General features: G+C 42.0%; 1 protein-coding gene and 1 non-coding gene across 3 annotated transcripts; both read left to right on the top strand.

Moving 5' to 3' along the window:
- Positions 1-760: 760 nt before the first annotated feature.
- On the top strand, positions 761-24,422 carry LOC119171431 (techylectin-5A). Of its 2 annotated transcripts, none has more exons than XM_037422253.2 (6): positions 761-906; positions 9,572-9,732; positions 11,054-11,196; positions 12,998-13,103; positions 20,416-20,583; positions 23,841-24,422. In XM_037422253.2, exons 2-6 carry the CDS (start codon positions 9,591-9,593, stop codon positions 24,095-24,097), a joined length of 816 nt encoding a protein of 271 aa, XP_037278150.2. In that variant the 5' UTR covers positions 761-906; positions 9,572-9,590; the 3' UTR covers positions 24,098-24,422. The 2 variants fall into 2 exon arrangements, with proteins under 2 accessions (XP_037278150.2, XP_075746401.1); XM_075890286.1 differs by having other exon boundaries at positions 795-951.
- Positions 23,629-23,764, top strand: LOC119160208 (U4 spliceosomal RNA). The gene has a single exon (XR_005108283.2). It is a non-coding gene; the product is annotated as a U4 spliceosomal RNA (small nuclear RNA).
- Positions 24,423-25,930: the final 1,508 nt, after the last annotated feature.

The following is a 25,930-nucleotide window of genomic DNA, read 5'->3' as shown; positions in this document are numbered from 1 at the left end:
TATAACACGTATTGCCATGCTCGTGTGATTTGCTAAATATCGCGAAGCTTTTGTTAATGAACAATAGGTTAAATAATATGACCAATAGTGTTCTGCTTAAGCACTCCAGGTGCAAAGCATCATGATATGCCACGCTGCTATTCAGCACTCCTGAACAATATGTGACGTTGTTTTCTGAAACAATACGTGAAGTTGTTTCCTGAAATAGTTCGCTGACGTTTTTTTTTTTCTAATGCCGATAAGAAACGCTCAGCGAGGGCATGAAGTGTTAACTGCAGCCTTGCATTTACGAGAGATAAGTGTGAATTCTCTTCCATTATTTATTTTCTACACAGTTCAAAAACATCACGCTTATATTCCTTTCCGTCAGGTCTGCCAACTCTCGTCAAGCCACAGTTCACCAAAAATAGGTTAAAAAATATGAACAATAGCGTAGTGCTGAAGCAGTCTAAAACACTTGAACAATACGTGGCGTTGTTTTTTAAACAATACAATTTAACTTCAGCATGCTCATCAGAAACGCTCAGTTAAAGCATGAAGTGCTGACTACAGCCCTCCCTTTAGCGTTTATTGTTCTTCCGCAAAGCAATGATGACTGATATCGTCTTCGTTCTGAAACTATAAATGTGCAACCCTTTCAAAGTTTTATCAAAATACGTGAAAGTAATTTAGAGTCAACCACCCATTGTCTTCCTGATTACTGCTTTTACGCCATTCACTGAAACTCAAGTGCTGAAGTTCGTCACTCCACTTATCTCACTTCACTGTGAAACGTTGTCATATGCTGTTTAGACATTAGGATATCATCCTTACAGGTCAATATATAGTGGCTTTTGATTCGGTACCACATGCAGTCTAACTGAATCACTAGAACACGTCGGTTCATCACTGTATACAAGCACGCCAGTAAGTCAACGTTGTTCGATCATCACACTTCGTTTAAGAAAACAGGCAAGTGCTTTCAGCTGCACATTAAATCACTTCGTTGGCAGGAATTATGCGGGAGTTTGCTGATTCTTCACTGCTTGTTGCATTACTTTCTCGTTAAGATGTTCATTATTTCATCGGTGGCTTAGCATTCACCGTACCAGAGCTCCATTCCTCGTATAACTTGCTGTCATGACGCTACAGGCTAATGTCTATTTCAGTAATGCTTCTTGTTCACAGAAATAAGAAATACTTGGATTTATTTTAAGCACGAAAACCACCCAGGAGACTACCCGCTGAATAATATTTGTTCTTCCTCCTAATTGGTCGATAATTATTGGCGAACCAACACATAAGATCATTTATAAATGGTCACTTTGGAAGCCCAGTGCTCGAGCCTCAGTGCACGCTTCCGTTCAAGTGCTTCGAACTGACTTCCTTCTCTCTGCGTAGTACTGAGCCATGTGCGCTACTCCATCGCGTTTTTCAGGACCGAACGATGTTATTTTTCATTTCGTTTCGCTACTTCCTCCTCTGCCATTCAAATGTTCACAACTTTTCCGCTTGTTTATTCAGATGGCTCATTTGTCATTCGTTTTACACTGAATAATTTCGCGTCTTTTCATTTTTTTTTCAAATTATCTGACTTTATCAGAGCATGGATTGATCAACGAGCATGTTTTTGATCTCTAAATAAATCTTGCTTGACTTTTTCAACTTCAGAATTTATTGAGAAGTGCTTCCAGGCGCGCGCATTTGTTAGGATACATCTGACGAAACAGTGGTGCTTTAGGCATGCGGGCGAGAACGCACGACAAGGATACACATAAAAAAAACGCTAGAGAACACCTCTTTTTGACTGTTTCCTTGTCCGTATTCAAAGTAGCAAAATAGCACAGTTTCATTTTTTAATTCCATTCATTCATTCTTCATCTCAATGCGTCATACAGCTTTAAGCAGCATGACAAGCGCTAATGTAACTGGCACCATTGTTCTCTTCTAGCCGAAGATGTGCTACATTACTCTTGGATTTTTTAACCATACTTTCAGCACTGCTGTTTTGTAATTTTAAATGTGTGTTTTTTTTTCTTGCTTCTAACGTGAGTTCGCTCATATAGTTTCGCCAACTCGTACGTTTCACATTTATATTCATGAGAATGCAAATCTTCTCGTACGAAGCAACGAGGTGTAAATTATTTACATTACACAACTGCTTTCGCAATATTTACTCTGTTTTTACTTGCAAAGTGTTGCTTATGTTACCCTTGTTCGCTTTCGTCATAGCCTTCTTTCTGAGATTTCATACCACCCCCTTCGTACTCCAAGTATGCACTTCTTTGTGGGGGAGATGGGGAGGGGGCTCTTTTTAATTTTCATTGAGGTCTCCTGGTCCTTCATATTCTGTGGGAATAAGTTTATGCGTGTACTACGGCTGTCCATAATAAAGCCGATATGAAAGTTTAACGTCTTACCACGGAACGCTAACTGTTCGCCTGTGAGTACGTTATCTGTATACCTCACAGTTTTACCGGCGTATCGCTGTTAATGAGTCCTCTATTCGGAAAATAACCCCAAATGCAATTGATAAGCACCACACATTGGACGAAATCTCTCACAGAGAGAACGCTGCGTGGAGATATCGGCCGCGATAAACCCGCTGAACATCGCGTCCACTTGTACGGTGTGTAAAAGACACCACTTTCTAGCTTATATGAGCCGGGATGCAGTTGGTGTAGTACAAGACATCTGTGGTGCGACGGCGGGTCACAACTCATTCCACACATTCCGATCACGTAACAAGGTTGCCTAGTGCCTGCGCAAATGGAGTGGCCCCGTCACATAAAGTGACAATATGGTTTCACATGAGCCAAACTCTCAACACATCTCCTGAATTAGAGTGAACTTGATCAAGAGTCTCATATTCGTACGAGACAATCATGTGAATCAGGAAATAAAGAGGCGAAAGAAAGTACACGGGGCATAATATTTATTTTTTTCTTGTGACAATCATATGAAGTTGTAGCATTCACTTCCGGAGAGAATCTACGTGCAGCACCTATGAGATAACTGTAATTCAAAAGGAATGAAAAAACACACTGCGGCATAATGCGTAATCAATCTTGAACTCTCGCATTACTCACATAATCTCATTCATCTTTCCTTCTCGTGATTGGGTCCCTCATACATTAGATGTGCCATTTTGCCGATTGATGGACTTCTCCGAAAGCACTTGTGTGTGGTAGTCGCCTCTCTTCTAGAAGACAGTTCCCGTTGGCAATTTTGTCAGTTAGGTATAAAATTTCCCCTAATAATTACGCTAACAGCAGTGCTTTGTATGTATATTATGTCCTTAAACACCCGTCGAGGTGATATGCGGAGCAATAAAAAAACAGCCGGATGTCAATACTTCGGCCTCAATACGCCGAGACCACAACGTGTTTTCTTGTTCACTTCACATATAATTTATTTCAACAGTACTGCTAATCGACTCCCACGAGAATCAATGGCAACAACTCCTTCGTTTGTTCATTTCCGCAAGACGAAAAAATCTTCAATTAACTCTCCATCTATCTTTCACTTCTTTATCTTCTGGCTTCATATGGAAACGATCCCTCAATCTGCGTATAGGGCTTTCATTCAAGAGAGAAGTCGTGTGTGCGGTGTATATGTATGTGTAGTCGTTTATGTGACGGCACCGCTATTACAGCACAAGCATATATTGGTCGATACGGTCAATATAAGTAAAAGCTGTGGAATGGCTCGTGACCCGCACTTATACCACGAAGACACTGCACTACATAAAGCGGGACGCTCCTCCTATCAGCTAGAAAGTGGAGCCTTTCCAGCATAGTACAAGCGTAAGCTATTATCTGCGCGTTTCTTGCGGCTGACATCTCTCCACGGTGTCGTTTCGGACAGAATACTCGTCCTTGCGCCGATGCTTGTCGGTTGTATTTTCTTTCTTTTCTGATTGGAGGAGTCCTTGAAAGAAATACCCCGGTAACTGGGATGTCTCCAGATTCTATTTAGGATCACGTTAAGAAACCATAGGTGGTTGAAATTTTTTGAGCGCTCCCCTACGGCGTCTCTTAAAATTATTGGCGGTTTTGGGATGTTAAACCTTAAATATTATTATTATTATTATTATTATTATTATTATTATTATTATTATTATTATTATTATTATTATTATTATTATTATTATTATTATTATTATTATTATTATTATTATTATTATTATTAATGAACGAACAAACCCAATGTTGATGATGTTGAGCAGTTTACAAAGCTAGTATTGAACAGTAGGCGTAAGTTTACTACGCATATACACCTAAACGTCGTAAATATCCCCAGTGTCTTTCTCCTGAACTTATAAGTCCAAAGAAGAATGAAGATCCGGCGCACAGGATGGCTAAATGCTCGTCATTCAGCAAGTGGCAGGAAAAGTCAAGCTTTTTTCTACGCTCTCTCTAAACAACTATATGAACAGGACCACATTTCGTACATTGCATTGGTAGAAAAAACTTTTTGACCGGCCAGCTGAGTTAGAAAGCATGTACGCAAACGGCCTAGCAAAAGGGAGAAGTCCATCAGGCTACTAGACTTGGGTGGCGTCGAAGTGCATGCTGTCGCTGTCTGTTTTGCCACGCATTTTTCAGCCGTTTATATGGCCTCAGACTTTTGAACTCAGATAGCAAAACAGCCCAAGGTTATAAGCAGATCTAGCAGGCTATCACTAGATAAAAATCTCAACTCTTCATGCATTAGGCGCTTAAAATCTTCCTTATTGTGTGGTTCAGATGGCATATTTTCCGCCGTACAGAAGAATGATGGTAGTATACTTGTCCCAGTACTGACAACAATATTCAAGAACCTTCTGAACACTTCCAGATTTCCTAGCATGAGGAAAACTGCGCGTGTTTTTCCAGTATCTAAGTCGGGCTACAAGAGTGATGTTTCCAATTATTGCCGGATTCTCTACTGTATGCCCCCCCCCCCCCCCCGGCCGTGCTAGACTGTATCTGCGCGCTCGCTTGCGCAGGTGCAGTCTAGCCCAGCCGTTCTGCCCCATTAACGATCTTTGAGCTGGCTCTTGACAACATATTGTACGTTAGAAATCAACATGGGTTTCTCCTCTGACGCTGCACTAGCACAAATTTTGCTGGTTTTATTACTCCTATTTCCCCATCTATTTCTCAGAGAGGACATTTTGAGTGGTCTACTGTGACCTGATCAAGGTTCTTCACGTAGTCGGCCACTCGCTGTTTTTGGTTAAACTTGCAAACTTTGACACTCAATCGTCTGTTCTGGATATCCTGCACAAATATCTGCTTGAAATCATGTTGTTTTGCCGTAAATTGCCAAACGTCTTCCTTATACACAGTGACTAAGGAAGTCCTTCAAGTGTTGTTATTAGGCCCATTCTTATTTTTAAGGTAAGGTAGTAACATCGTTTTTGAATTCGTTACTCTTTTTTGTCTTATATGCCAATGAAATCAAGGTATTCAATAAAAATCATTCAGTTAACGACTTTTGCTTGCTGTAGCCAACTTTTGGTTGAATGCGAAGCATTTCTTTGCGTACTGCAAGCACTTTTGGAATCTATCTATCTATCTATCTATCTATCTATCTATCTATCTATCTATCTATCTATCTATCTATCTATCTATCTATCTATCTATCTAGCCGCCTACGTGAGGGTGCACTCATGATGACCCTCTTAACTTAGGATACACCAAATTTAGTACGGAGGATAAGATGGTAACAAAAATATGACGCGTTGTTTACGACATAAAAAAAATTAGCAAACCCCAAAGCTTCGCCTGTTGGAGTTGAAAGCGATAGCGATATCCTGTCCTAGGACATACTTCAAACACTTTGTGCATGAAACCTTTTCGAACTTGCTATGCACCGACTACGTGGCCTTAAGGGAACAGCTGCAGTAGCGTGTGTGCCTAATGTAGTGGGTTACCAGTCTTAAACCACGAAGTCATTATAATAGTTACATGATATGACGCCCACTTGCAATGGGCACTTACGAAACGCATTAATATTGCCATATTTCATGCTGAATTGTGAAGCATGTAAACAGGACACATCTGTTCATTTATTTATTTGTTTTACTTATTTGTTTATTTATTTATTATACTTCAAATGCCCCAGTGGATATTACATGAGAAGTGGGCTGTGGTACAAATTTCTGTGGGTTTTGAACTGAACTGGTCTTGTGTGGTGAACGACCTCGGGTGGAAGATCATTCCAATCCTTTGCTGTTTGAACAAAGAACGAGCGAAGGTGGGCAGTGGTGCGGGTATGCGCAGGATAATAGGTGCTGCGGTGGCTAGTACGAGAAGAGATTCGATGTGCGGGCAAGATACTGGATGCGTCAGACAATGAATGAAAGAATTTGTGAAAAAGGATTAGTCTAGACAATGAATGAAAGAACTTGTGAAAAAGGATTAGTCTAGCGGCCTTGCTTCGCAATTCTAGATTCTGAAGTATGGCTTGGTCTTTCACAATAGTGACACTTTAGTGATATAAATATTCAGAATAAATGAACCTTGCTGCCCTATTCTGAATAGCTTCCCACATTTTAGATAGATTAAATTGGTGCGGGTCCCAGATGGCGCAAGCGTACTCGAGTTTCAGGCGTACTAATGTTCGATAGGCTAAACGTTTTACAGGAGGAGGGACAAGGCGTAAGTTTCGTCTGAGGTAGCCAAGAACTTTATTTGCTTCGATACAGGTGTTTATCATGTGGGGTGTTCAATTAAGATCGGGAGTTATGTGTATACCTAAATACCTATAGGAGTCCACGGGGGACAACTTAGTGCCGAAAATAAAGTATGTTGGCGCCAGGTAATGTTTCCGACGGTGTAAAGAAACGACAGATGTTTTCTTCATGTTTAGAGTCATTAGCCAAGTTCTGCACCATGTTTCAATCGTTAATAGATCGTTTTGGAGAATGCAGGAGTCATTAGAGTCATTAATAGGGCGATAGATGACACAGTAATCTGCGAATTAACGGCTACTTGACGAGACATTATTTGGGAAGTCGTTTATATAAATTAAGAACAGGAGGGAATAGAGGACTGTACCCTGGGGTACACCTGAGACTACTTGACAACGGGATGATGATACCTCGTTGGCACAAAGAAACTGTTCACGATTTGAAAGAAAATTTTGGATCCAGTTTAAAACGGCAGGGTCAAAGTTTAAGCGCGAAAGTTTTAGAAATAAGCGTTTATGGGGTACCTTATCAAATGCTTTTTCAAAATCTAGAAAGAGAGCGTCAACAGGAATATTATGATCAAGACATGTGCTGATATCGGTAATAAAAAGCGGGAGTTGGGTGTCACATGAGAGGCCTTTCTGAAAACCGTGCTGACTGGGGTAGAAAAAATTTACAGACGAAAGAAATTTCACGGTTTGTAAGTAGATAATATGTTCCATAAGCTTACAGCATATGCATGGTTGTGATATTGGACGGTAGCTGGAAGGAGAGGATGACGGACCTTTCTTGGGAATTGGAATGATCTTGCCGACCTTCCAGTCTCGTGGCACCACTCCAGATGACAGTGATTGCTGAAAATTATGAGACAGTATACCAGCAGAAAGCTGTTTAGTGTTTATCACAACTTCAGAATTTATGCAGTCAATTTCAGCTGATGACGTCACTTTTAATGACTAGATCACTTAAATGATACCGTGAGGTTCGAAGATGACGGTAGGCATAACAGGGAAATTATGAGTGGAAGCACAAGGAAGTATATCTTCAGGTTCATCGGTAAAGACAGAAAAAAATGTAAAATCTAGTGTTTCTGCGACATAGGACTCAGGGATTGTAATATTTTGTAGATTGCATAACGAAATAGGTTGCACATGAGTTGGGTTAATGGCATTCCAGAACTGTTTAGGGTTAGTGCGTACCATGTCTGGGAGGGTAGACGAGAAGAACGTTCGCTTAACATTTCAAATCATAGATTCGTAAAGCTTTTCAGTATTACAATATTTGTCGTATGCTTGCTTAGAATTGGATCCCTTAGCCGAGCGGAAATGTCTCTTCTTTTGTTGTTAAGGCGTTTTAAAGAGTTGTTGTACCACGGAGAAGTAGGACGTTCGGTAATGGTGATGGTAGGAATATAGGTGTTTAATAATTGTGGCATTTTCTCTTTGAAAATCTCCCAGTATTCGTCAGCAGACCGTTTCCAATAATCTTTGAGAAACCAATCGTAAAAAGAGGAAAGTTCATTATTCATACTTTCATAATCAGCTTTGTTGTATACTGTTATTCTTTTCTTAATAAGGGGGGGGGGGGGTCGGCAAGTTGTATAGGAAACTGGCATGAATGACAGAGTGATCAGTTAGCCTGATTAGATTAGAAACCGATGAAACTTTATCAGGTTCCGACGTTAGGAGTAAATTTAGCGGGCTTGTTGAAATATGGGTTGTTCGTGTAGGGAATGTTATCACTTGGGATAAATTTAACGTTAGGCAAACATCTACAAAGTCACTTTCAGTGTGTAGCATGAAACCTACTTTTAGTGCGTTTCTAAGCAGAGGCAGTTTTTTTTTCACTGTATACACACGCAGATACGTGGCCGAGTGGTAGAACATCCGCTTGCCATGCAAACCAACCTCCTTTATTCCCCACTCTCACCCAGGATTTGATTATTATATTTTATTTGCATCGTCCTCAATTTTTCGGTCACGCATATGATGCTGATTTGCAATTACAACAACTGACGACGATGCCGGAATTTCTGCGAAACGAACTCTTTAACGCTTTCGCGTTAATAAAGTCATCATCTCGTCGCGTACGTCATCAAACACTTTCCAAAAAAAAACGAAAAAAGCAGTGGCATATACTCGGGGCCGGGTATGTGTCAATGGTATGCGTATTTGTGCCGCAGGATGTAGACATCTCTTTATGTACCCAGGAACGCCAAGAACACACAACGGTCATTTTAACGCTTGAGCATCAAGAAAAGCTGACATATGGTGTGTTGAGTGGATGAATGCAAAGAACAAAAGTCATTATCCCAGCAGGAATCAAACCCTAGCAATCTGCGTGGCAATAACGTTTGCTACCACAGATCCACGCCAGGTCTCGGAAATATTTTGCAAATAGACCCTCATGTTTTATTAAACAAACGTTTCGTCCCATGAAACGAATATCGGACTCAGATTTCTCTGCTGCGGGCTTATTCTTTAAAGTTTACCATGCCATACAATGCCATAGGTGTTACCTTTAGCTTTCTGGCCACTCTAAAAGCAGCTTCATACTACTTCACACTTTCTTTACCCCGTGATATAATTTTGGGAGTGGACTCGCTTCTTGTCTCTGGAATCACTTTCTGCGACTATGTTCACCTTCCCACCGACTAAAATTACATTTTCTTTAGCGTTCAGCCACAGTGACCACAAAACACTAGTGGTGGGCAAATATGTGATAAGAACGAAGTGCCTGCTTTCCCATAAGCAGTCAATCTTTCATAAATGCAAGATAGCAGTTTGATGGTCATCGAACACTGTCAGGGCAACATTGCAGGTCAATGCAAGGCAAACAATAGAGAACATTTTCTTCGTGGGTTCCAATTAGCAGCAGTTTTTACAACAAAAGTACGTTTTTCCCACCATACAGGTATCGGAGACGGCACGCTATGGCACGTGGAATTGTTATTGTCTGCATGATCGCTGCCGTGGCAAGAACCACACTGTCGGCACCGAAAACTAGAGTTTCTAGTAAGAATATTCAAGATCGCATACAGCAGTTAGCGAAGGACTTCGAGGCTCATCTTCAAGGTAACATTATTCTATACCTCCTTAATCGTTCTTCTGTTTTATAATGGTGACATGTAGATCTAATTTCGTGCATTCCCTGCAAACTGGTTTTATTAGAAGCGAAGCACCTTATGGCGAAGCTCAATGCAGTAGGCGCATTCACCCTTACTGCTCGTGCGCAAAGGCTGGCCCTAGCAAAGCCAGAGCGCACTCACGCGCTAACGCTTCCTGCCTGTGTAAGGGGCTGGGTAAGATGCCCCGACCTCCCCCTGACAATCTCTCAGCAGTAACGTGATGGCTTTGGGGAACGAGATTCTGCAGACGTGTGATGAACCAACGCGTTGTATTCTAGTCGGAACACGATAGCACGTTTCGGCCTGCGTAAATGGTTGTGGCCTCTCCCACTTGCGCTTTCTCAGCAAACATATGATGGTGTCGGGCATAAAGTTTTGTACAATAGCTGGAAAAGAACCTGGCGCTGCAATCGTGCACCTCCATGGTAATTATGGGAAGTACACGCTTCGTATTAGACTGCGTTAGCGAACTGTGTGCGAATCTTTTTCTGCAGTTTCAGTTTGGTCCTTCGCGCAGCATGGGTAGAAGGGCGTGGTGCAAAGCACCGAAACAGCGCCTGTGTTGTTCACAGAGGCTGAAGAGCACTGAGTATGAGAATAAATATAGATTTAGAGAGTCACGAGCCGTATTTGACCAATTTAGGCAAAACGTCGTGTGCTCATCGCTGGGCCGATATGTGGAGTCGTATGCCAGTGCAGAATATGAAATCGAGTTCATGCTGTTTCTAAGTGCGTCTTGACAAAGCTCGAGCACCCATGGTGTCTATTTGTGATTCTTTCTCTTTGTGGTTGTAAATTAGGCGTGAAATTGCATATGTAATCAAGAGCACATCATTGTCAATGGACAAGAGCTCACGTTTACAAGGTGTCGAATCTTTCTCATTCTCCCGATGAAAAAACACCCCCATTGTGAGTGTCAGTGATATGTGATGCGGAAACGGGATGTTTGCACAAAAGAGGCTGAAACTAAGCACCAAAGTGCGGAAGACTACAACAATGTACAAGTACGATTTAGCCTAATGTTGTTTTGACGTTGTTCTGGAAGTGAACATAACCGCATGTTATTATGGTTGAGTCTGTGTCGATAAGGTTGCATCAATTTTAGGACTACAGCAACAATGCCTTTTTACAATCGAGGCTCTAAGCATGTGCCCCACTATGGCTTACCGAAGCACGAATGCGTCGGCACTTACATAATTAAAAAAATATGTGACCTTAAAATTATGTGAGCAAATGTAAAGACACTTCGTGCCCATCGTGCTCCTTAGATGCCTTCGTGCCTCGACACTGCGCGGACTTGCTTGACAACGGCCAACACATAAGCGGAGTGTACACCATCTTCCACGAGGCTGCTGGAACTTCGGGACAAGATGTATACTGTGACATGGACACTGACGACGGAGGATGGACAGTAAGTATCTGTACCATAATGCTATCCATCCTAGCTTGCCTACTACATTGCAACTCAAGAGCCCGTAAATAATTCTGATGAAGTAGCACCATTTTGAGTCTGTTCCCCGCCTTCATTACCAGCTGTCTCTATGACATAAGTTGTGGTTTAGATAGAATTACTTCTTAAGCGTGTTCGATGACGAAAAGCACAACCTAGCACAAAAAAGAGCAATTCCTAGGATTCAAATATGCTAAAAATATTTCTTTCAGAGTGATCTCATCCCAGTAGCATTTATTCAACTGTGTAAAATTCTTGATATCTTTACAGTGCAGCATGCGACTTGAGCGAGCTCATTAGTTTTGCGAAGTCATTAAAAACGCATGTTACTGCGTATGCTGCCTTGCCACATGAGATGCTGGCAGCCCATAGGTGGCACAGACACTTGTAAATATTTTAAATATATACTCGCTTATGTCTCCCGTGCAAACTTAATTCCTGTGACAATATTTTACAATGTTATATCCGTGACAGAAATACCCCAGCGGAGCCTTGGTGGGCCCCGCCATAAACCACTTTCAGGTTAAAACGCAATCGTTTTCACCAATTAGAGGCACACACTACGTGTTCGTAAGGCAAAGCTCAGATAAAGTCTCTAGTTACCCCCTTCATTGTCGATGTGTTAGATGATGAAAGGAGGACAAACAGTTATTGCAGAGATTTCGGATGGGGAGAAAAATCTTAAACGGCTCGCTGGTTGCGCAGTTTAACGTATTACGATGCCTGGTGTAATTCTGCTCTTCTACGCGTTTCCTGGCTATCTCTCAATACAACGTAGGGCTTTATAACTACAAAACGGCATAAAAATGATGACACAGCAAGAAATAATTAGTACCAAACACTTGATCATGTATTTTTGTGTTCTCGTTTTTCCTACTCGACTGCAATCATGAAGCCACGATGACCTCACTCCCTCACCTTTTTTTTACGTTGGCTCTCCTTCAAAAAAAGAACAAAGAACATTGGCGACCCTGTGTTAATGAACCCTCTCCCCGCTCAAGCGTCAGTTCAAATCTACCTTGAAGCATTTTGTGTTGCTTGATGTATTCTATAACTGGGACGAACACCAGTGGCAACAGCGGTGGTGGTGTAAAGTCGGCTGCAGTGAGCATCCTCCTTCCCCTTCCAAAGCAGCTTCGCTGTAAAATGTCGCTCTAAACAAGCTTTCGCTCTAAACAACCTTTCTCGCTATTCCATATCTAGGTTGATAGCGTGATTACAAAACGATTCGTTAAGTTGCGTTACCATGATCGCTAAAAACATTGAAACCACCCCCTTTTTGAAATCCTCCGTGGGAAGCTTCTAGCACGACCCAACTAACTTCATGACGGCGGAACGTTCTATACACCTCGTAATCAGTCTCCACGCAATATTTCCAAACAGCCTTGCGTTGTAGTACAATATATGTTCCCTTAAAAATTAACACACGTTTAATCATCCGAGTTGAAGGATGAAGAAGAAGTTCTGTTTATCTTGAAAATGATAAATGTGCCACAATAGGAAAGGCGGTGCGAAACATACCCGCGGATTGTAAGCTGACGCGAGGGACAAAACAGTGGTGAAGGCCCGATGTTTCAAATATTGAGAAAGCTTTCACCTAAAGTACAACCTGTTTTAGCTCCATTGCACTCTTCAGAAATATAATTGTTTATTGAACTCCTTCATTTAACTCCTAATTGGCATCGTCATTATTAATGATGCTTAAGTACCATGGCATATTTCGAGCATACTTTATGTTCACGGGCTTTTTCCTGTACAACAGGTCATTCAACGCCGTGGGCAGTACGGAAACAATGCTTACTACTTTTACCGGAACTGGACTGAGTACGCCGATGGTTTCGGAAACCCAGCTGATGAGTACTGGATAGGTAAGACACAGACTCTTATCTTATCTACGAAGAAAAGCAAACACAAAAGCCAAGTCAAGTTCCTTGAATCTACGGCGCAAATCCAACACATAAGAAATATGCGCGCTTAGCTTTTGCGGCTGTGCTCAACCCACTATGACAGCTACATATCTAGGATGATGCCGATGGACCTTGCAAAGTGTGGCCAAACACCAACTAATTGGGTGCCCCATGAACTCATTCTAAAAAAGAAGCGATACGGATAGTTTCTTATTGCAAATATTCGTTTGTTGGTATTATATTATGGCTAAATAACTATGAATTATTTGAAAAATATATCATATGACACCAGTTGCAGAAATCATGAGGTGCATAAATACTAAAACACACACGCGTGCATATATATATATATATATATATATATATATATATATATAATGGGGAGAATTGTATACTTAAGGGCTCATTTTCGCATGTTTTCACACAATAATAATGAGATCTAACAGAGACTAATGCCAAGAAAAGTATAAGAAAAATTAATAACCAAATTCTAATGTTAATGTGAACAAAGAAATGTGGGTAAAGAGACAACTTGCCAGGAGCAGGAAACGATTCTGCGACCTTCTAATAACGCATTCGATGCTCTACCACTGAGTTACCACGGCGGCTATCCACTCAGCCACTTTATTTGGAATCTAAGTGAATTTAAACCTGGAAGTATCAATCAGCGCCATCTGTAGCCATGGCGGTGAGTGTGGCACACTCTTTCATAAGCCTGTGTGTCGTCACGTAGTACTTCAACATATTATGAGCTGGCAGCTGACCAATAGTCCCTCGCCTCGTATACAACCTAAGGCACCAAGTCTGCCAGTAGGAGACCCTCGTAATGAATAAGGAAAAGAAGTGTGTACTTAAGGGCTCGTTTTCCCGTGTTTTGATACAATATTATTGTAGTGTAGATCTAACAAACAGTAATGTCATGGAAAGTATATATATATATATATATATATATATATATATATATATATATATATATATATATATACATACATATATATATATATATATATATATATATATATATATATATATATATATATATATATATATATATATATATATATTGTAAGAAAGCCCACGCAATGGCGCGAGCTTGGCTACCGAGACGAGGAGAAAGAGACAGTCAGAAAAAAACAGCTGGCCGGCAGCAACGGCATTGTCTCCGCCTCATTTCGCTTGAGTGGCGCAGTCGACAGGACGCGACAGGCTGCCACCTCATTGATGCCGCCAAAGCATGGCATGCCTCCGAAGGCAGCACTCAACGATCATGGAATGAATGATGTGCGATACTGACGAGGGTTTTTCTTACCTCTTTTTGATGCTTGTGACATTTTACCGCTGTTCAAGTGTCTAGCACTCATGATAGCTGCGAGCAAGATAACTTGGATAGTACAGCCCTTGAGGTCACCGACGTGCCATTAAGCTCACGTGGCTTCTTCCCAAGGAAACACGTCGGAAGCGTGGGCTGCACTCCTGGGAGTCTCCGCCTCTGCGCCTGTACCCGATGTAATCCTAACGCAAAGTGAGGTGACTACTCATTCAGCGCGTTTGGAGGAGTGAGCCCCTGATTTGGCGTCACAGGGACATGTGTCATCATCATCATCATCATCATCATCATCATCATCAGCCTGACTACGTCCACTGCAGGACAAAGGCCTCTCCCATGTTCTGCCAGTTAACCCGGTCCTGTGCGTGCTGCTGCCAGTTTATACCCGCAAACTTCTTAACCTCATCTGCCCACCTAACCTTCTGTCTCCCCCTAACCCACTTGCCTTTTCTGAGAATCCAGTCAGTTACCCTTAATGACCAGCGGTTACCCTGTTTACGCGCTACATGCCCGGCCCATGTCCATTTACTCTTCTTTATTTCAACTATGATATCCTTAACCCCCGTTTGTTCCCTAATCCACTCTGCTTTCTTCTTGTCTCTTAAGGTTACACCTACCATTTTTCTTTCCATTGCTCGCTGCTTCGTGCTCAATTTAAGCTGAACCCTGTTTGTAAGTCTCCAGGTTTCTGCTCCGTAGCTAAGTACCGGAAAGATACAGCTGTTATATACCTTCCTCTTGAGGGATAGTGGCAATCTACCTGTCATAATTTGAGAGTGCTTGCCGAATGTGCTCCCCCCCATTCTTATTCTTCTAGTTACTTCAATCTCGTGATTCGGCTCTGCGGTTATTACCTGCCCTAAGTAGACATAGTCTTTTACAACTTGAAGTGCACTATTACCTACCTCGAAGCGCTGCTCTTTTCCGAGGTTGTTGTACATTACTTTCGTTTTCTGCAGAATAATTTCAAGACATATCTGTCTGCTCTCCACAGCCGGGATCAAATCCCGGCTGTGGCGGCTGCATTTCCGATGGAGGTGGAAATGTTGTAGGCCCGTGTACCCAGATTTGGGTGCACGTTAAAGAACCCCAGGTGGTCGAAATTTCCGGAGCCCTCCACTACGGCGTCTCTTATAATCATATGGTGGTTTCGGGACGTTAAACCCCACATATCTATCTATTTATCTATCATTTCTTTGATGGCGAGATTAGCCGTGTTTTTCGTCCTCATAATTTTTACTTCAATTGCGTAAGTGTTGTGCACTAAAAGCAAAACCAAAAGTTGGAGCCGCTATGAATCAATGGGCCTAACTTACCGCTGGGTTCACATGATTATGTGTAACAAAAGAAAGAGTCCCTCGAAAAAAGACTCTTTCTGTTGTTCATACGTTGTTATTGAGGCACAAAAAGTCGACGGAACCCTACCAATATAAAGCTTCACTGTGAAACACAATGGCCTGTATGAGCAGCTACTTCAGTCTCTAAATAAGTGCAATTTTTACAGCGCAATTTTAAACTCGAGTCACGCGCAGTTGTCCGCCACCGCCGCCGCCGGTGTCCGTAACCACATCTCGCGAAGTTAGTAAAAAAAAAAAAAACTAGCGCCAATGACACAGTGAGATTCACACCCGGGTACTCTGGGTGCCAGCCCATTATTCTACCTCTGAGCCGCACCAGTTCTTTTTCTTTATTGCCTCATTGACTACAGGTCAAGTTAATCGGACAATGACACACGCTTCATGTGTTCTAACGCATCAAACAAAAAGTATTACATCTTCAACACAGTCGGTAGTTTTATACACATCGTACTTTGATAACAGCTTCCACGAAACACTCATGAACAGATAGAACTCTTACATCAGAGTGTACGAAAACATACTACGCCAAATCGAATGAAGACCAAGTAAGAAAATAACGTCCAAATGTTGCACAGAACTATCACAAGGCAAAAAACGGATTCCATGTGGAGTAAGAGGTAAATCTTTTTTTGAAGTCCTCTGTAAAATGTGCCAAAAGTAAATGGCATTATTACAATCAACAAGTACATGTTCAATGGTCACAGGTTTGTTACATAGGAGACAGCTGCTTCCCCATGGTACATACATCGCTCTCTCTTCAAGCCACGTTTTCACTGGCGAGGTTCCCGTATGAAACATGTGGACACCACCTAATGTTAAAACTTTTTTTTTCAAGCTTCATAGGGGACGGAGCTACACCAGTGCTTGTGACGATTTGGCAAACTTGCCTTAGGCAGGCTTGATGTCGGGAAAGCAATCGCGCTAATACAACTTATAAAGCGTTTTGAAACAGCGAAAGAACAACTAATCGTCACACAATGCCAATAGCGTGGTGAGTGGGACGTCGAAAGCTCCAACCTCTTACAAAGCTTTTTCTTGTTCCCCAATAAGTGGTGCGCATACCCACTTCAGCCATAATTCCTCGTCGTTATCAGCCACTACTTGAACAATAGGCGCAAAATTCTTGGCTCGTGTTTTTTGGATACGACGCTTCTCAAGAGAATGAAGAAATACAGTATCGCGAATTCCGGCGCCGCACTACCATAGCGCTACTTCCTTCTTAATATGTGATCCCATTTCATATTGCACCACCCAAAAAATTTGTTATTGATGCTCCAGTGGGTATCCAGCAAATGTTTCCAGTAGTTACACAATGATTGTTTAGAAAAAGCTCTGAAAGGCCGCTCTTCCCTATAGTTTTCACTGTGACTGTACTGTGCCTTCCGCGCAGGCCTGGCATTTCTTCGAAGCGCAAGGTTGTATATGCTGCAGCTGCAGTATATAGCCGCTTAACATGAACATTGTCCTAACAACCATGTGTTGCTGCATTTTCACCAGCTGAAGTTGCTTCTGAATATCAACAGTGTTATCACAAACACTTCGCGCCGTATTTTCAGCTGCAGCACCAATCGTTAGATGTCCATAGTATCTTCTATCAAACGACGCTATACTTGCAGTGGCTGCAGCACGTCGTCAATTTCTATTGTGTTGTAAAATCGCACCTTGAAGTGGCTGCACATATGGTAGTATCGGTTCAATTCTTGTAGCGTACTCAAGAGTACATTGTGCTGTGATAGCAGCTGCTGCAGTTATGGTTGAATGTCCACACTGATATACAGGGTGTCCCACATAACTTGAGCCAAGAATTCGAAAATGACAGACACTTTAGTGGCGAATCGAACCAAATGCGTAATACTCTCACTAGGCTGTAGGTACTCAGGCAATTTTTTATTTCTCCCCATGCTAAAAATTAATAATTCTTAAGTACCTGTTTTCTTTATTATGGGCTGGAAACTCATAATGTGGACACTGAGATGTAGAGCACTTTCAGAAACCACCGACTAAATTGTTTCCTGTACGATACGTCTCGCGTTGTTATTTTGTCAACGTTGTAAGTAAAGCCTGCGAAATAGAAAAAAAAGCCGTGTGATGGACCGCGAGCGCACTGCTAAAGTGCTGCTATAGGCTTTATTTACTACGCGTAAAAAATAACAGTGCTAGACGTATCGTACAGAAAACGATTCAATCGGTGGTTTCTGAAAGTGCTCTACATCTCAGTGTTCATATTTTGGGTTTCCAGCCCATAAATAAAAAAGGTAAATATAATTATTTAGTATGGGGAGAAATAAAAAAATGGCCTGAGAACCTACAGCCTAGTGCGAGTAGTATGCGCTTGGTTCAATTCACCTCCTAAGAACCTTTCACTTTCAAATTCTTGGCTCGAGTTAGGTGGGATATAGCTTTCATATGAACACTTCATTACGTGCACGGGTAGGTTCACCCGGTAATGGAATCTGAAACTTATCACCGCTTAGGCAATGCTACATTATCGACGTAGAACTGTCGATAGTTCAGCCGGAACTGTATTGTAGCACTAGCGATAGTATCCCCGCCACGGTGGTCTAGTGGCTAAGGTACTCGGCTGCTGACCCGCAGGTCACGGGATCAAATCCCGGCTGTGGCGGCTGCATTTCCGATGGAGGTGGAAATGTTGTAGGCCCGTGTACCCAGATTTGGGTGCACGTTAAAGAACCCCAGGTGGTCGAAATTTCCGGAGCCCTCCACTACGGCGTCTCTAATAATCATATAGTGGTTTTGGGACGTTAATCAATCAATCAATCAATCAATCAACTAGTGATAGTATAAAATCAACAGTGCCATTTCACTGCTGCATGAGCTTTGTTCCCCGAGTGCGTGGTTCATAACGAACGACAGGGTGAAGGTGAAGAAATATGACATACGTGTATGTTCTATCTCCATAATGCTTGACTGACACATCATAATTAAGTTTAACCGTTAATCTGTAGCGGAAACGGAGCCGTTACATATAGCGGTACTGTGACCCTTCAATTTTATATGCTATTTCCTGGTCTTAAATAACATTTTCACGTAATAACTGCTAGGATTTTTCGTTCAAACATAAACTAAGACAAACTTATTTTGACAGAAGTAATATATCAATGGTTACTTTTCAAAAATAACGTTTTCATTGACATAGGCATTTTCACTGCGGAAATAATTTATTTCTTACGTCAAAATATTGCTCACAAATTAAACGATTATATTGTTGTTACAGTAGGCTAAGGCAAAATATTTGACAATATCGCCGGCCCACAACAGCGCCGTTATGCACAGCAGTAGCGGTAGTATTCTCGTTTACAGTACTTCCGATATTATTATCGATACTGTTGACAGGGTCTTCATAGTAATGTTACAGATAGTTTATTTTCAGTATCGATATCTTGAAGGAGAACTATTATTGCTATCGATATTCCGATAGCTTTGTATCACTATACTAAACTCATTGATTCGTTCTAGTGCTGTAGCAATTATAGCTGTGACGTCCGTCTTAGACGAAAGGTTGCCGTTGCTATAGGTTTTTCTCTAGTGTAACTCAAGAACTTGCTTTCGTGAGCAGAAGACAGTAATAAAACAAACGGTGCTAGATCAATAGTGGAAGACGACTTTTCTGACAGTGTGGTCTACGGGAGCCTGCTTATTTTGTTTCGAAAATTCTCCTGCCACGTGTCTTGTGACTTATCTCCCGTGGTGGGTTGTGTCATTCTTCGGGAAATTGTCATCATCATCATCGTCATCATCACTGGAGAGAAAAAAGGAAGCAGTGGCCAGTCCCCTAGAGTAAGTGTGAGCCTTAAATATAGGCCATCATCATCATCATCATCATCATCATCATCATCATCATCGGGGAAAACCGAGATAACGAGGTTAAAATCTTCTGGAGCAAGCACGGCTACTCGTGGTCTATTAAGGCATTCGTCTGTGCGGCTTGGACCTCTCATGTGCTCGGGCAGCTTCCTAATCTGCTCGGTGGCATCTCAAGCAGCCCGTGTCCTGAGGGTGGTGACCGACTGCTAGGTCCCTGCTCCGGAGGTCACAGCTAGAGCCTGCAGATAAGCGGGTGGCCTCCTGCTGTGCTTGGCCGTTAATTCAGCTTCAAATGCACCTAGAACGCAATTCCTGTGCAGACTCCCTTTCACCCCGACGACCACCACAACTGCAACAGTATTATCAGTGGCAAATTACCGCGGGTACCGAAGGCGTACTCATGAGCCGCATTATGACGCTACGTTGTTGCGAAAAAGTTTTAACGCGTTCTTTGAGCGTACTAATGGTCTATTGTGTTTTGTGACATAGTCTGCTGCCTCTTCGTGTTGTATATAAAAGGTTTGTCTTCATCCCCATCTCATTTCCTGTTCATTGAGCTCCTTGGCCCACGAATCATCACACTATATATTTGCGACAAAATTGAGTCAATAGGAGGCTGAGGATGATTTATAAGCTTATATGTGTCCGCATTGTACATAAATTGATTTATAACCTACTTCCTCTCAAGCTTTTTCTTGTAGGATTGTCTAATAACCTCGAAATATTGAAACACCTAGAGAAGTACTCATTTTCTCGTTCACAGGTAACAAAGCGCTGCACGCCCTCACGTCAGGAGACGAGGAAATGGTACTGCGAATCGTACTGAGCAACAGCACTGAAGATAGCACGTATTTCGATTACAAGACTTTCACCGTAGCAAGTGAAGAGGAACTGTTTCAACTACGCATAGGAGATTTTACGGGAATGACAGGTAAGACCATTCAACTCACATATGCGGAATGCTCACCTTGTCATAACAGTCTGCGCTGCCATGATGTGTCGGTGGGGGACAAAAACGGCTGAGGTGTGTGTCACCTTTTTGTATTGTTGTGACAAACTGGCAACCCCTTTTGCATTAACTCGCACAGTTAGCGCGATCAGCAGTACTACAAAAAAAACGCCTGGAATCTTTCTTCGCACCTTTTAAGGGATGTATAGGCGAAGAGTTTCATTGTACGTAACAGCTTTCGCTTTAATAGCCATCTTGTCCGCCACTCAATTCGCTCTGCTTATATACAGCATAAATATATTCTCCCCGTAACAACATTGTCCTCGGCTAGTAACGCTATGATGTACTTCATCATCTTCTGTCCAGCGTTCGACCATGTTTTGAGCAGCTTCACCGTGGGGACGTTTGGGGCTATGGGAACACGGGTTTTCTATTGAATTTCCGCAAAGTTCTTCCTTCCTTATATGTGATCCCATTTCAAATTGCTACATTTCGATATTACCTTTTTTTGTTGCCTTTTATTCATTCAGGGCCACCGTTTTTGCCTGTAACAACACATGAGCTGTGCTTTTAACTACGGGGATGAAAACAGTAATAACTGTGGGGATTTCACGTCTTGAAACTACAATATGCATCGTAATGGAGGGCTCCAGAAACTTTGACCAGCTTGTGTTTCTGAACTTACACTGACATCGGACAGCCCACGAGTCTATAGCGTTTCGCCTCGATCGAATGATGGCTGCCACGGCCAGGTTCCAACCCACGACCTTGGGGTCATGAGCCAAACACCGTAACAGTTTCACAACGGTGGTAAGAATGTGGCTGAAAGCGAATCCCCGCGTGAAGGGCGAAAAAGTTAAAAGCGAGCACACTCAACAAGAAAGAAAGAAAGAAAGAAAGAAAGAAAGAAAGAAAGAAAGAAAGAAAGAAAAAAAAGAAAGAAAGAAAGAAAGAAAGAAAGAAAGAAAGAAAGAAAGAAAGAAAGAAAGAAAGAAAGAAAGAAAGAAAGAAAGAAAGAAAGAAAGAAAGAAAGATCAGTAGGGGAGACTGAAAGTGAGAGCGCCGCAATTATTGCGGTCCTATCACAATTAGTTTTCTCCTTTCTGGATGCTTTATTTTTAAACGTGCGTCAGAGCAACTGACTGATTTCTTGACGATTTGTCTTGTCTTGACAATTAGCAAACTTATATTTTGGACAGTCCTACTTTGCACTTTTTTTTCACTTATCTTGCTAACTATAAGGGAAAAAGCCTTTTACGCTGCGTGAAATTCGAAATGCGTCAGAGGCCTCAGCGTGAGTGGTGCGAAAAACCATCATCGCGTGATGTCGTTCCCACATGCTGTCAAGATAGCGAAACAAATTTATGACACCATAATGGCGTTACATGTTGAAATCATCTCGGCGACATCATCAAAGGTGGGCTGACCATAGAGACATTGCAAAACCAGGTGATGTGCCTCCAATCTTGGAGAAACGGGAAAAACATGATTGGTGCCGAAATCATTTGAAGGGTGGCAAGGCAGAAGCAATACACCGGCTGAAACGAAAAAAAATAATAAAAGGAGGCTGTCTCTTTCGAGTGATCTTATGTTAGAGCATACGCGACCTAGTGAAATTTTGCTTACTGATTACTCGATCTATTACCAATTTGTTGTTCTGCACTCTGTGTTCGTTTACTAAGTGATACTGCTAGACACCGCGCGTATTGCGTGTGTGTGTGTGTGTGTGTGTGTGTGTGTGTGTGTGTGTGTGTGTGTGTGTGTGTGTGTGTGTGTGTGTGTGCGCGTGTGTGTGTGTGTGTGTGTGTGTGTGTGTGTGTGTGTGTGTGTGTGTGTGTGTGTGTGTGTGTGTGTGTGTGTGTGTTTCAACTAAATGTTTTTTCGTCCCATTGACAATGTTTTTATTGATATGATATATAAGGAGATAAAGTATGGCACCGGCTACTCCTTAGCCCTTGAGTGAAAGTTGAACACGTATCTTACAAGAAAACATACGAAACAGTGCATGAAAGATAGAACACTCGAGCACACATATTCAAAAACACATATGCACATATCACAACACAATAATAAGGAAATGTTCATAAGACAACGAATGAAGTATCTGATAATGTCCCTCCTTAATATTTGATCCAACCAGCGTAAAAAGAGCAGAGCACACGTCTGGTCCTTATGAGGATGTATTCGCTCATGTGTACAAACCAGTCGACACGTCTTTCACTTCAGCACACACATATGATGGGTGTCATATAATACTGCACATAATAAGTACATGTGTTATGCAAATGAAAAAATGTTCTTTCTTAGTACTTTTCTGCGATTCCGCTGTCTTGTAAGAAACAAGTTAGCGCTTTTAAAGCGTGAGTCTGCAAAACTCCAATTGGCCACGGGCCCAGAAGTTTCTTCATGCTAAACGGTCTACGGCCTAATGCCAACAGTTCTGATTTGAGACGGCTTATCGGCGTGTCATGGTGTGGAGAGTCTATGAGAAGGTGACACACGTCTTCATCTATAAACATACGTTCGCATTTGCGAGATTCAGCTCTGCCAATTCTGTGCAAAAAATGTTTTGTGTAGGTGGTGCCTAACCTCAATCGGTGAATAACAGTTTACATGCTTCTATCTAATGCTAGCGTAATTTTGAATGAAATGAATGTATCGATGTGATATAAATCACAGTTTTTTGTACTTTGGCCAAACCAAGTAGTTTTGCGCATTCTGAAAGTTGTAGCCTTTATAATACTACGCAATTCATTTTTCGAAATTGGTAAACGAACAGTAACGTCTTCACGATGTGCTTGTCGTGCCGCTTCATCGGCTGCTGTGTTTCTAGGAATGTTGCAATGGCCAGGTATCAACTGAAATGTAATCTCATGTTGCGAATTGCTTGCTTTGGTGAGCTCTTCCAGCGTTTCATATGTCATACTATCACTTATAACTGTCGTGTTTGTACTAGAGAGCGATCCTAAAGCGGCCTGTGAATCACTGAAAAGTACCCAATTCCTCGCGTCTGCTGCCGAGTTTATAAACTTTGCGCTGAGGCAGTGTCCCATCCAATGAAGTCTCAACTGAGGAACTAATATTGCTAGTTGAAACCATTGACAATATATATATCGCGTACGCGCACTCGCATAAAAGAAATTCCTTGCGATGAAGACTTTCTTTGGTGATTCAGCGAGTTGACCTGGGTGAATGAACTAATTCTGTCATTCACGAGACTTTCACGCTTTTATTTTCAGGTGACCCTATGGAAAGACTTTCAGGCCAGAAATTCACAACCTATGATCATGACAATGATGCCTCGGCGTTCAACTGCGCTGAGCGCTTGCGTGGTGCCTGGTGGTACCTCGACTGTGACACCAGTAACCTCAACGGACTCAACTTGAATGGCCACCATGACAGCTCCGGGGATGGTATTGTGTGGGAAGGTACGTCTTCGGAGGCGGCGCACTACTCTTACCCGAAGGTTGAAATGATGATCCGACCAGCGAAATAGATAATTGGTCATCCTTTGTTAAGTGATACGAAACCATGGCAATAGAGCACCTATGCAAAACGGAGAGGAGAGCGACTTGATACTCATCCATGACAACGTAGACGTAGCGCGAAAAAACACGGAAAAGATAGGGTACGCCACAAGCGCTTAACACAGAACACAGAACAGATGTATATACTGAAATATTAGGTAAAGAACCTTTTTGTTAAAGCCAGTTAAGTAATTTAAAAAACTATCATGAACTGCATCTTAAAGGTATGCAATGAAGCTTGTTTTGATATTCGAAAACTTTTTCGTGCTTGAATAAAGAGCTTTATTACAAGTATTCATCTACTTATCTATGTTTGCATTGATCTACTTATCTATGTTCGCATCAATGAATTGCCACTTTTTTAAGGTGGCAATTCGTTATTCTGTCGCGTTCATGTTTTGTCGGCTACAAAAGTGGCTTTTCTTTAAGTTAACATAAAGTGCCGAGAGACTATGCGCAGGAATTTCGAGCGCGACAAACACACATTCACAAAATGAGAGAACAGGACGGGCGCTAATTTCATCTAACTTTATTTGACGCATCGCCCTCAAATGTAACTAGAAAAGCACACATGCGCACACAGTCAACTGCTTAGTCAAACACGTTTTCACTTACCAAAACTTATCGATGTATTCAGCTTCTGCCTTCCTATTTTTCTCACCGTTGTGTCACTGGCATGCACATATGACCCCTCACTTCCTGACATTAAACGCTTGAAGCAGCTTCCTTGAGATGCGATCCTTACCTCTACCAAGATTATTTCTTTCTCGGCTGACGTGCCTCGTAACTGGCGCAATGTTTTGGCAAGTTGGTATACTCAATCCTTAGATAAAAGCCCCCGCCATCCTGTCCTCTCGTTTGGAGATTGTGTGTTTTTCGCGCTCGAAATTCAAGTCAAGTACACACCATGTCACCAAGTTTCGAGATTTGTCCGTTTATGCACGGGTGAATATCAAAGCTCTTCCCGCAGCGCGCAGGCTGTATGTATCAAGAGGCCATCAGTGCTGAAGAAGAATCGGTTACGAACAAAATATATCATTTGTAGTGTCCAGAAGCAATTTTTCGAGTTGCTGTTTTTTCCAACATTTGAGGCACCATCCGTGTTATTGCTGCTGATGAGTAACGTAGACCACAAGAAAGTTTTAATTATTTGTGATGATGATACCGGCAGCGACTGGTATTGAAACGGCCAACAGCGCGTCAATTTTAAATTCAAAGCATTTCTTAGCGAGTTTCGGCGAGTTTGAGCGTATCTATCTATCTATCTATCTATCTATCTATCTATCTATCTATCTATCAAGCCTCTTAGGTTTCAGTGCTCTCGTGCTCACCCCCTTAACTTGGCGTGAACCAAAATTAGCATGGATAGTAGGATGGTTCGACGAATATGACGCGCTGGTCAAGACATGAATAATGTCGCAATCCCGTCGCGTACGTCGTCTAACACTTCCCGCTAAACAGTGGCACATACCCACGGGCGGGTGTGTGCCGCTAGTATGCGGGTATGTGCCACAGGTGGTTGACACATGGTATCTACGCAGGAGCAACGAGAACACACATGGGCGATTTCAAAGTGTGAGCGTTAAAAGATACCCGACATCGGTAGCTTTTACCCGACGAATGCCAAGAATAAATGTCAGGGTCCCGGCTGGAATCGAACCCAAGTATTCTGTGTCGTAGTGAAGCATTTTACCACAGATCTACGCCTGTTCTCGCAACTGCTTTTTAAATTGACCCTAATCTTCGTTAAACCTCAATAGTGGATTCAGTGCTGCCTACCTGATTTTGTAAACATTACACAT

Source organism: Rhipicephalus microplus, chromosome 3, assembly GCF_043290135.1.
Source record: "Rhipicephalus microplus isolate Deutch F79 chromosome 3, USDA_Rmic, whole genome shotgun sequence".
Taxonomy (NCBI): domain Eukaryota; kingdom Metazoa; phylum Arthropoda; class Arachnida; order Ixodida; family Ixodidae; genus Rhipicephalus; species Rhipicephalus microplus.
Note: the sequence above shows the minus strand (reverse complement) of the source record. Positions and strands in the feature narration are given on the sequence as shown.

Coding starts and splice junctions, on each gene's coding strand:
- LOC119171431 (XM_037422253.2), top strand. CDS start 9,591: ATGGCACGTGGAATTGTTATTGTCTGCATGATCGCTGCCGTGGCAAGA. Junction 11,197..12,997: donor CTGACGACGGAGGATGGACA/GTAAGTATCTGT, acceptor CCTGTACAACAG/GTCATTCAACGCCGTGGGCA. Junction 20,584..23,840: donor AGATTTTACGGGAATGACAG/GTAAGACCATTC, acceptor TTTTATTTTCAG/GTGACCCTATGGAAAGACTT.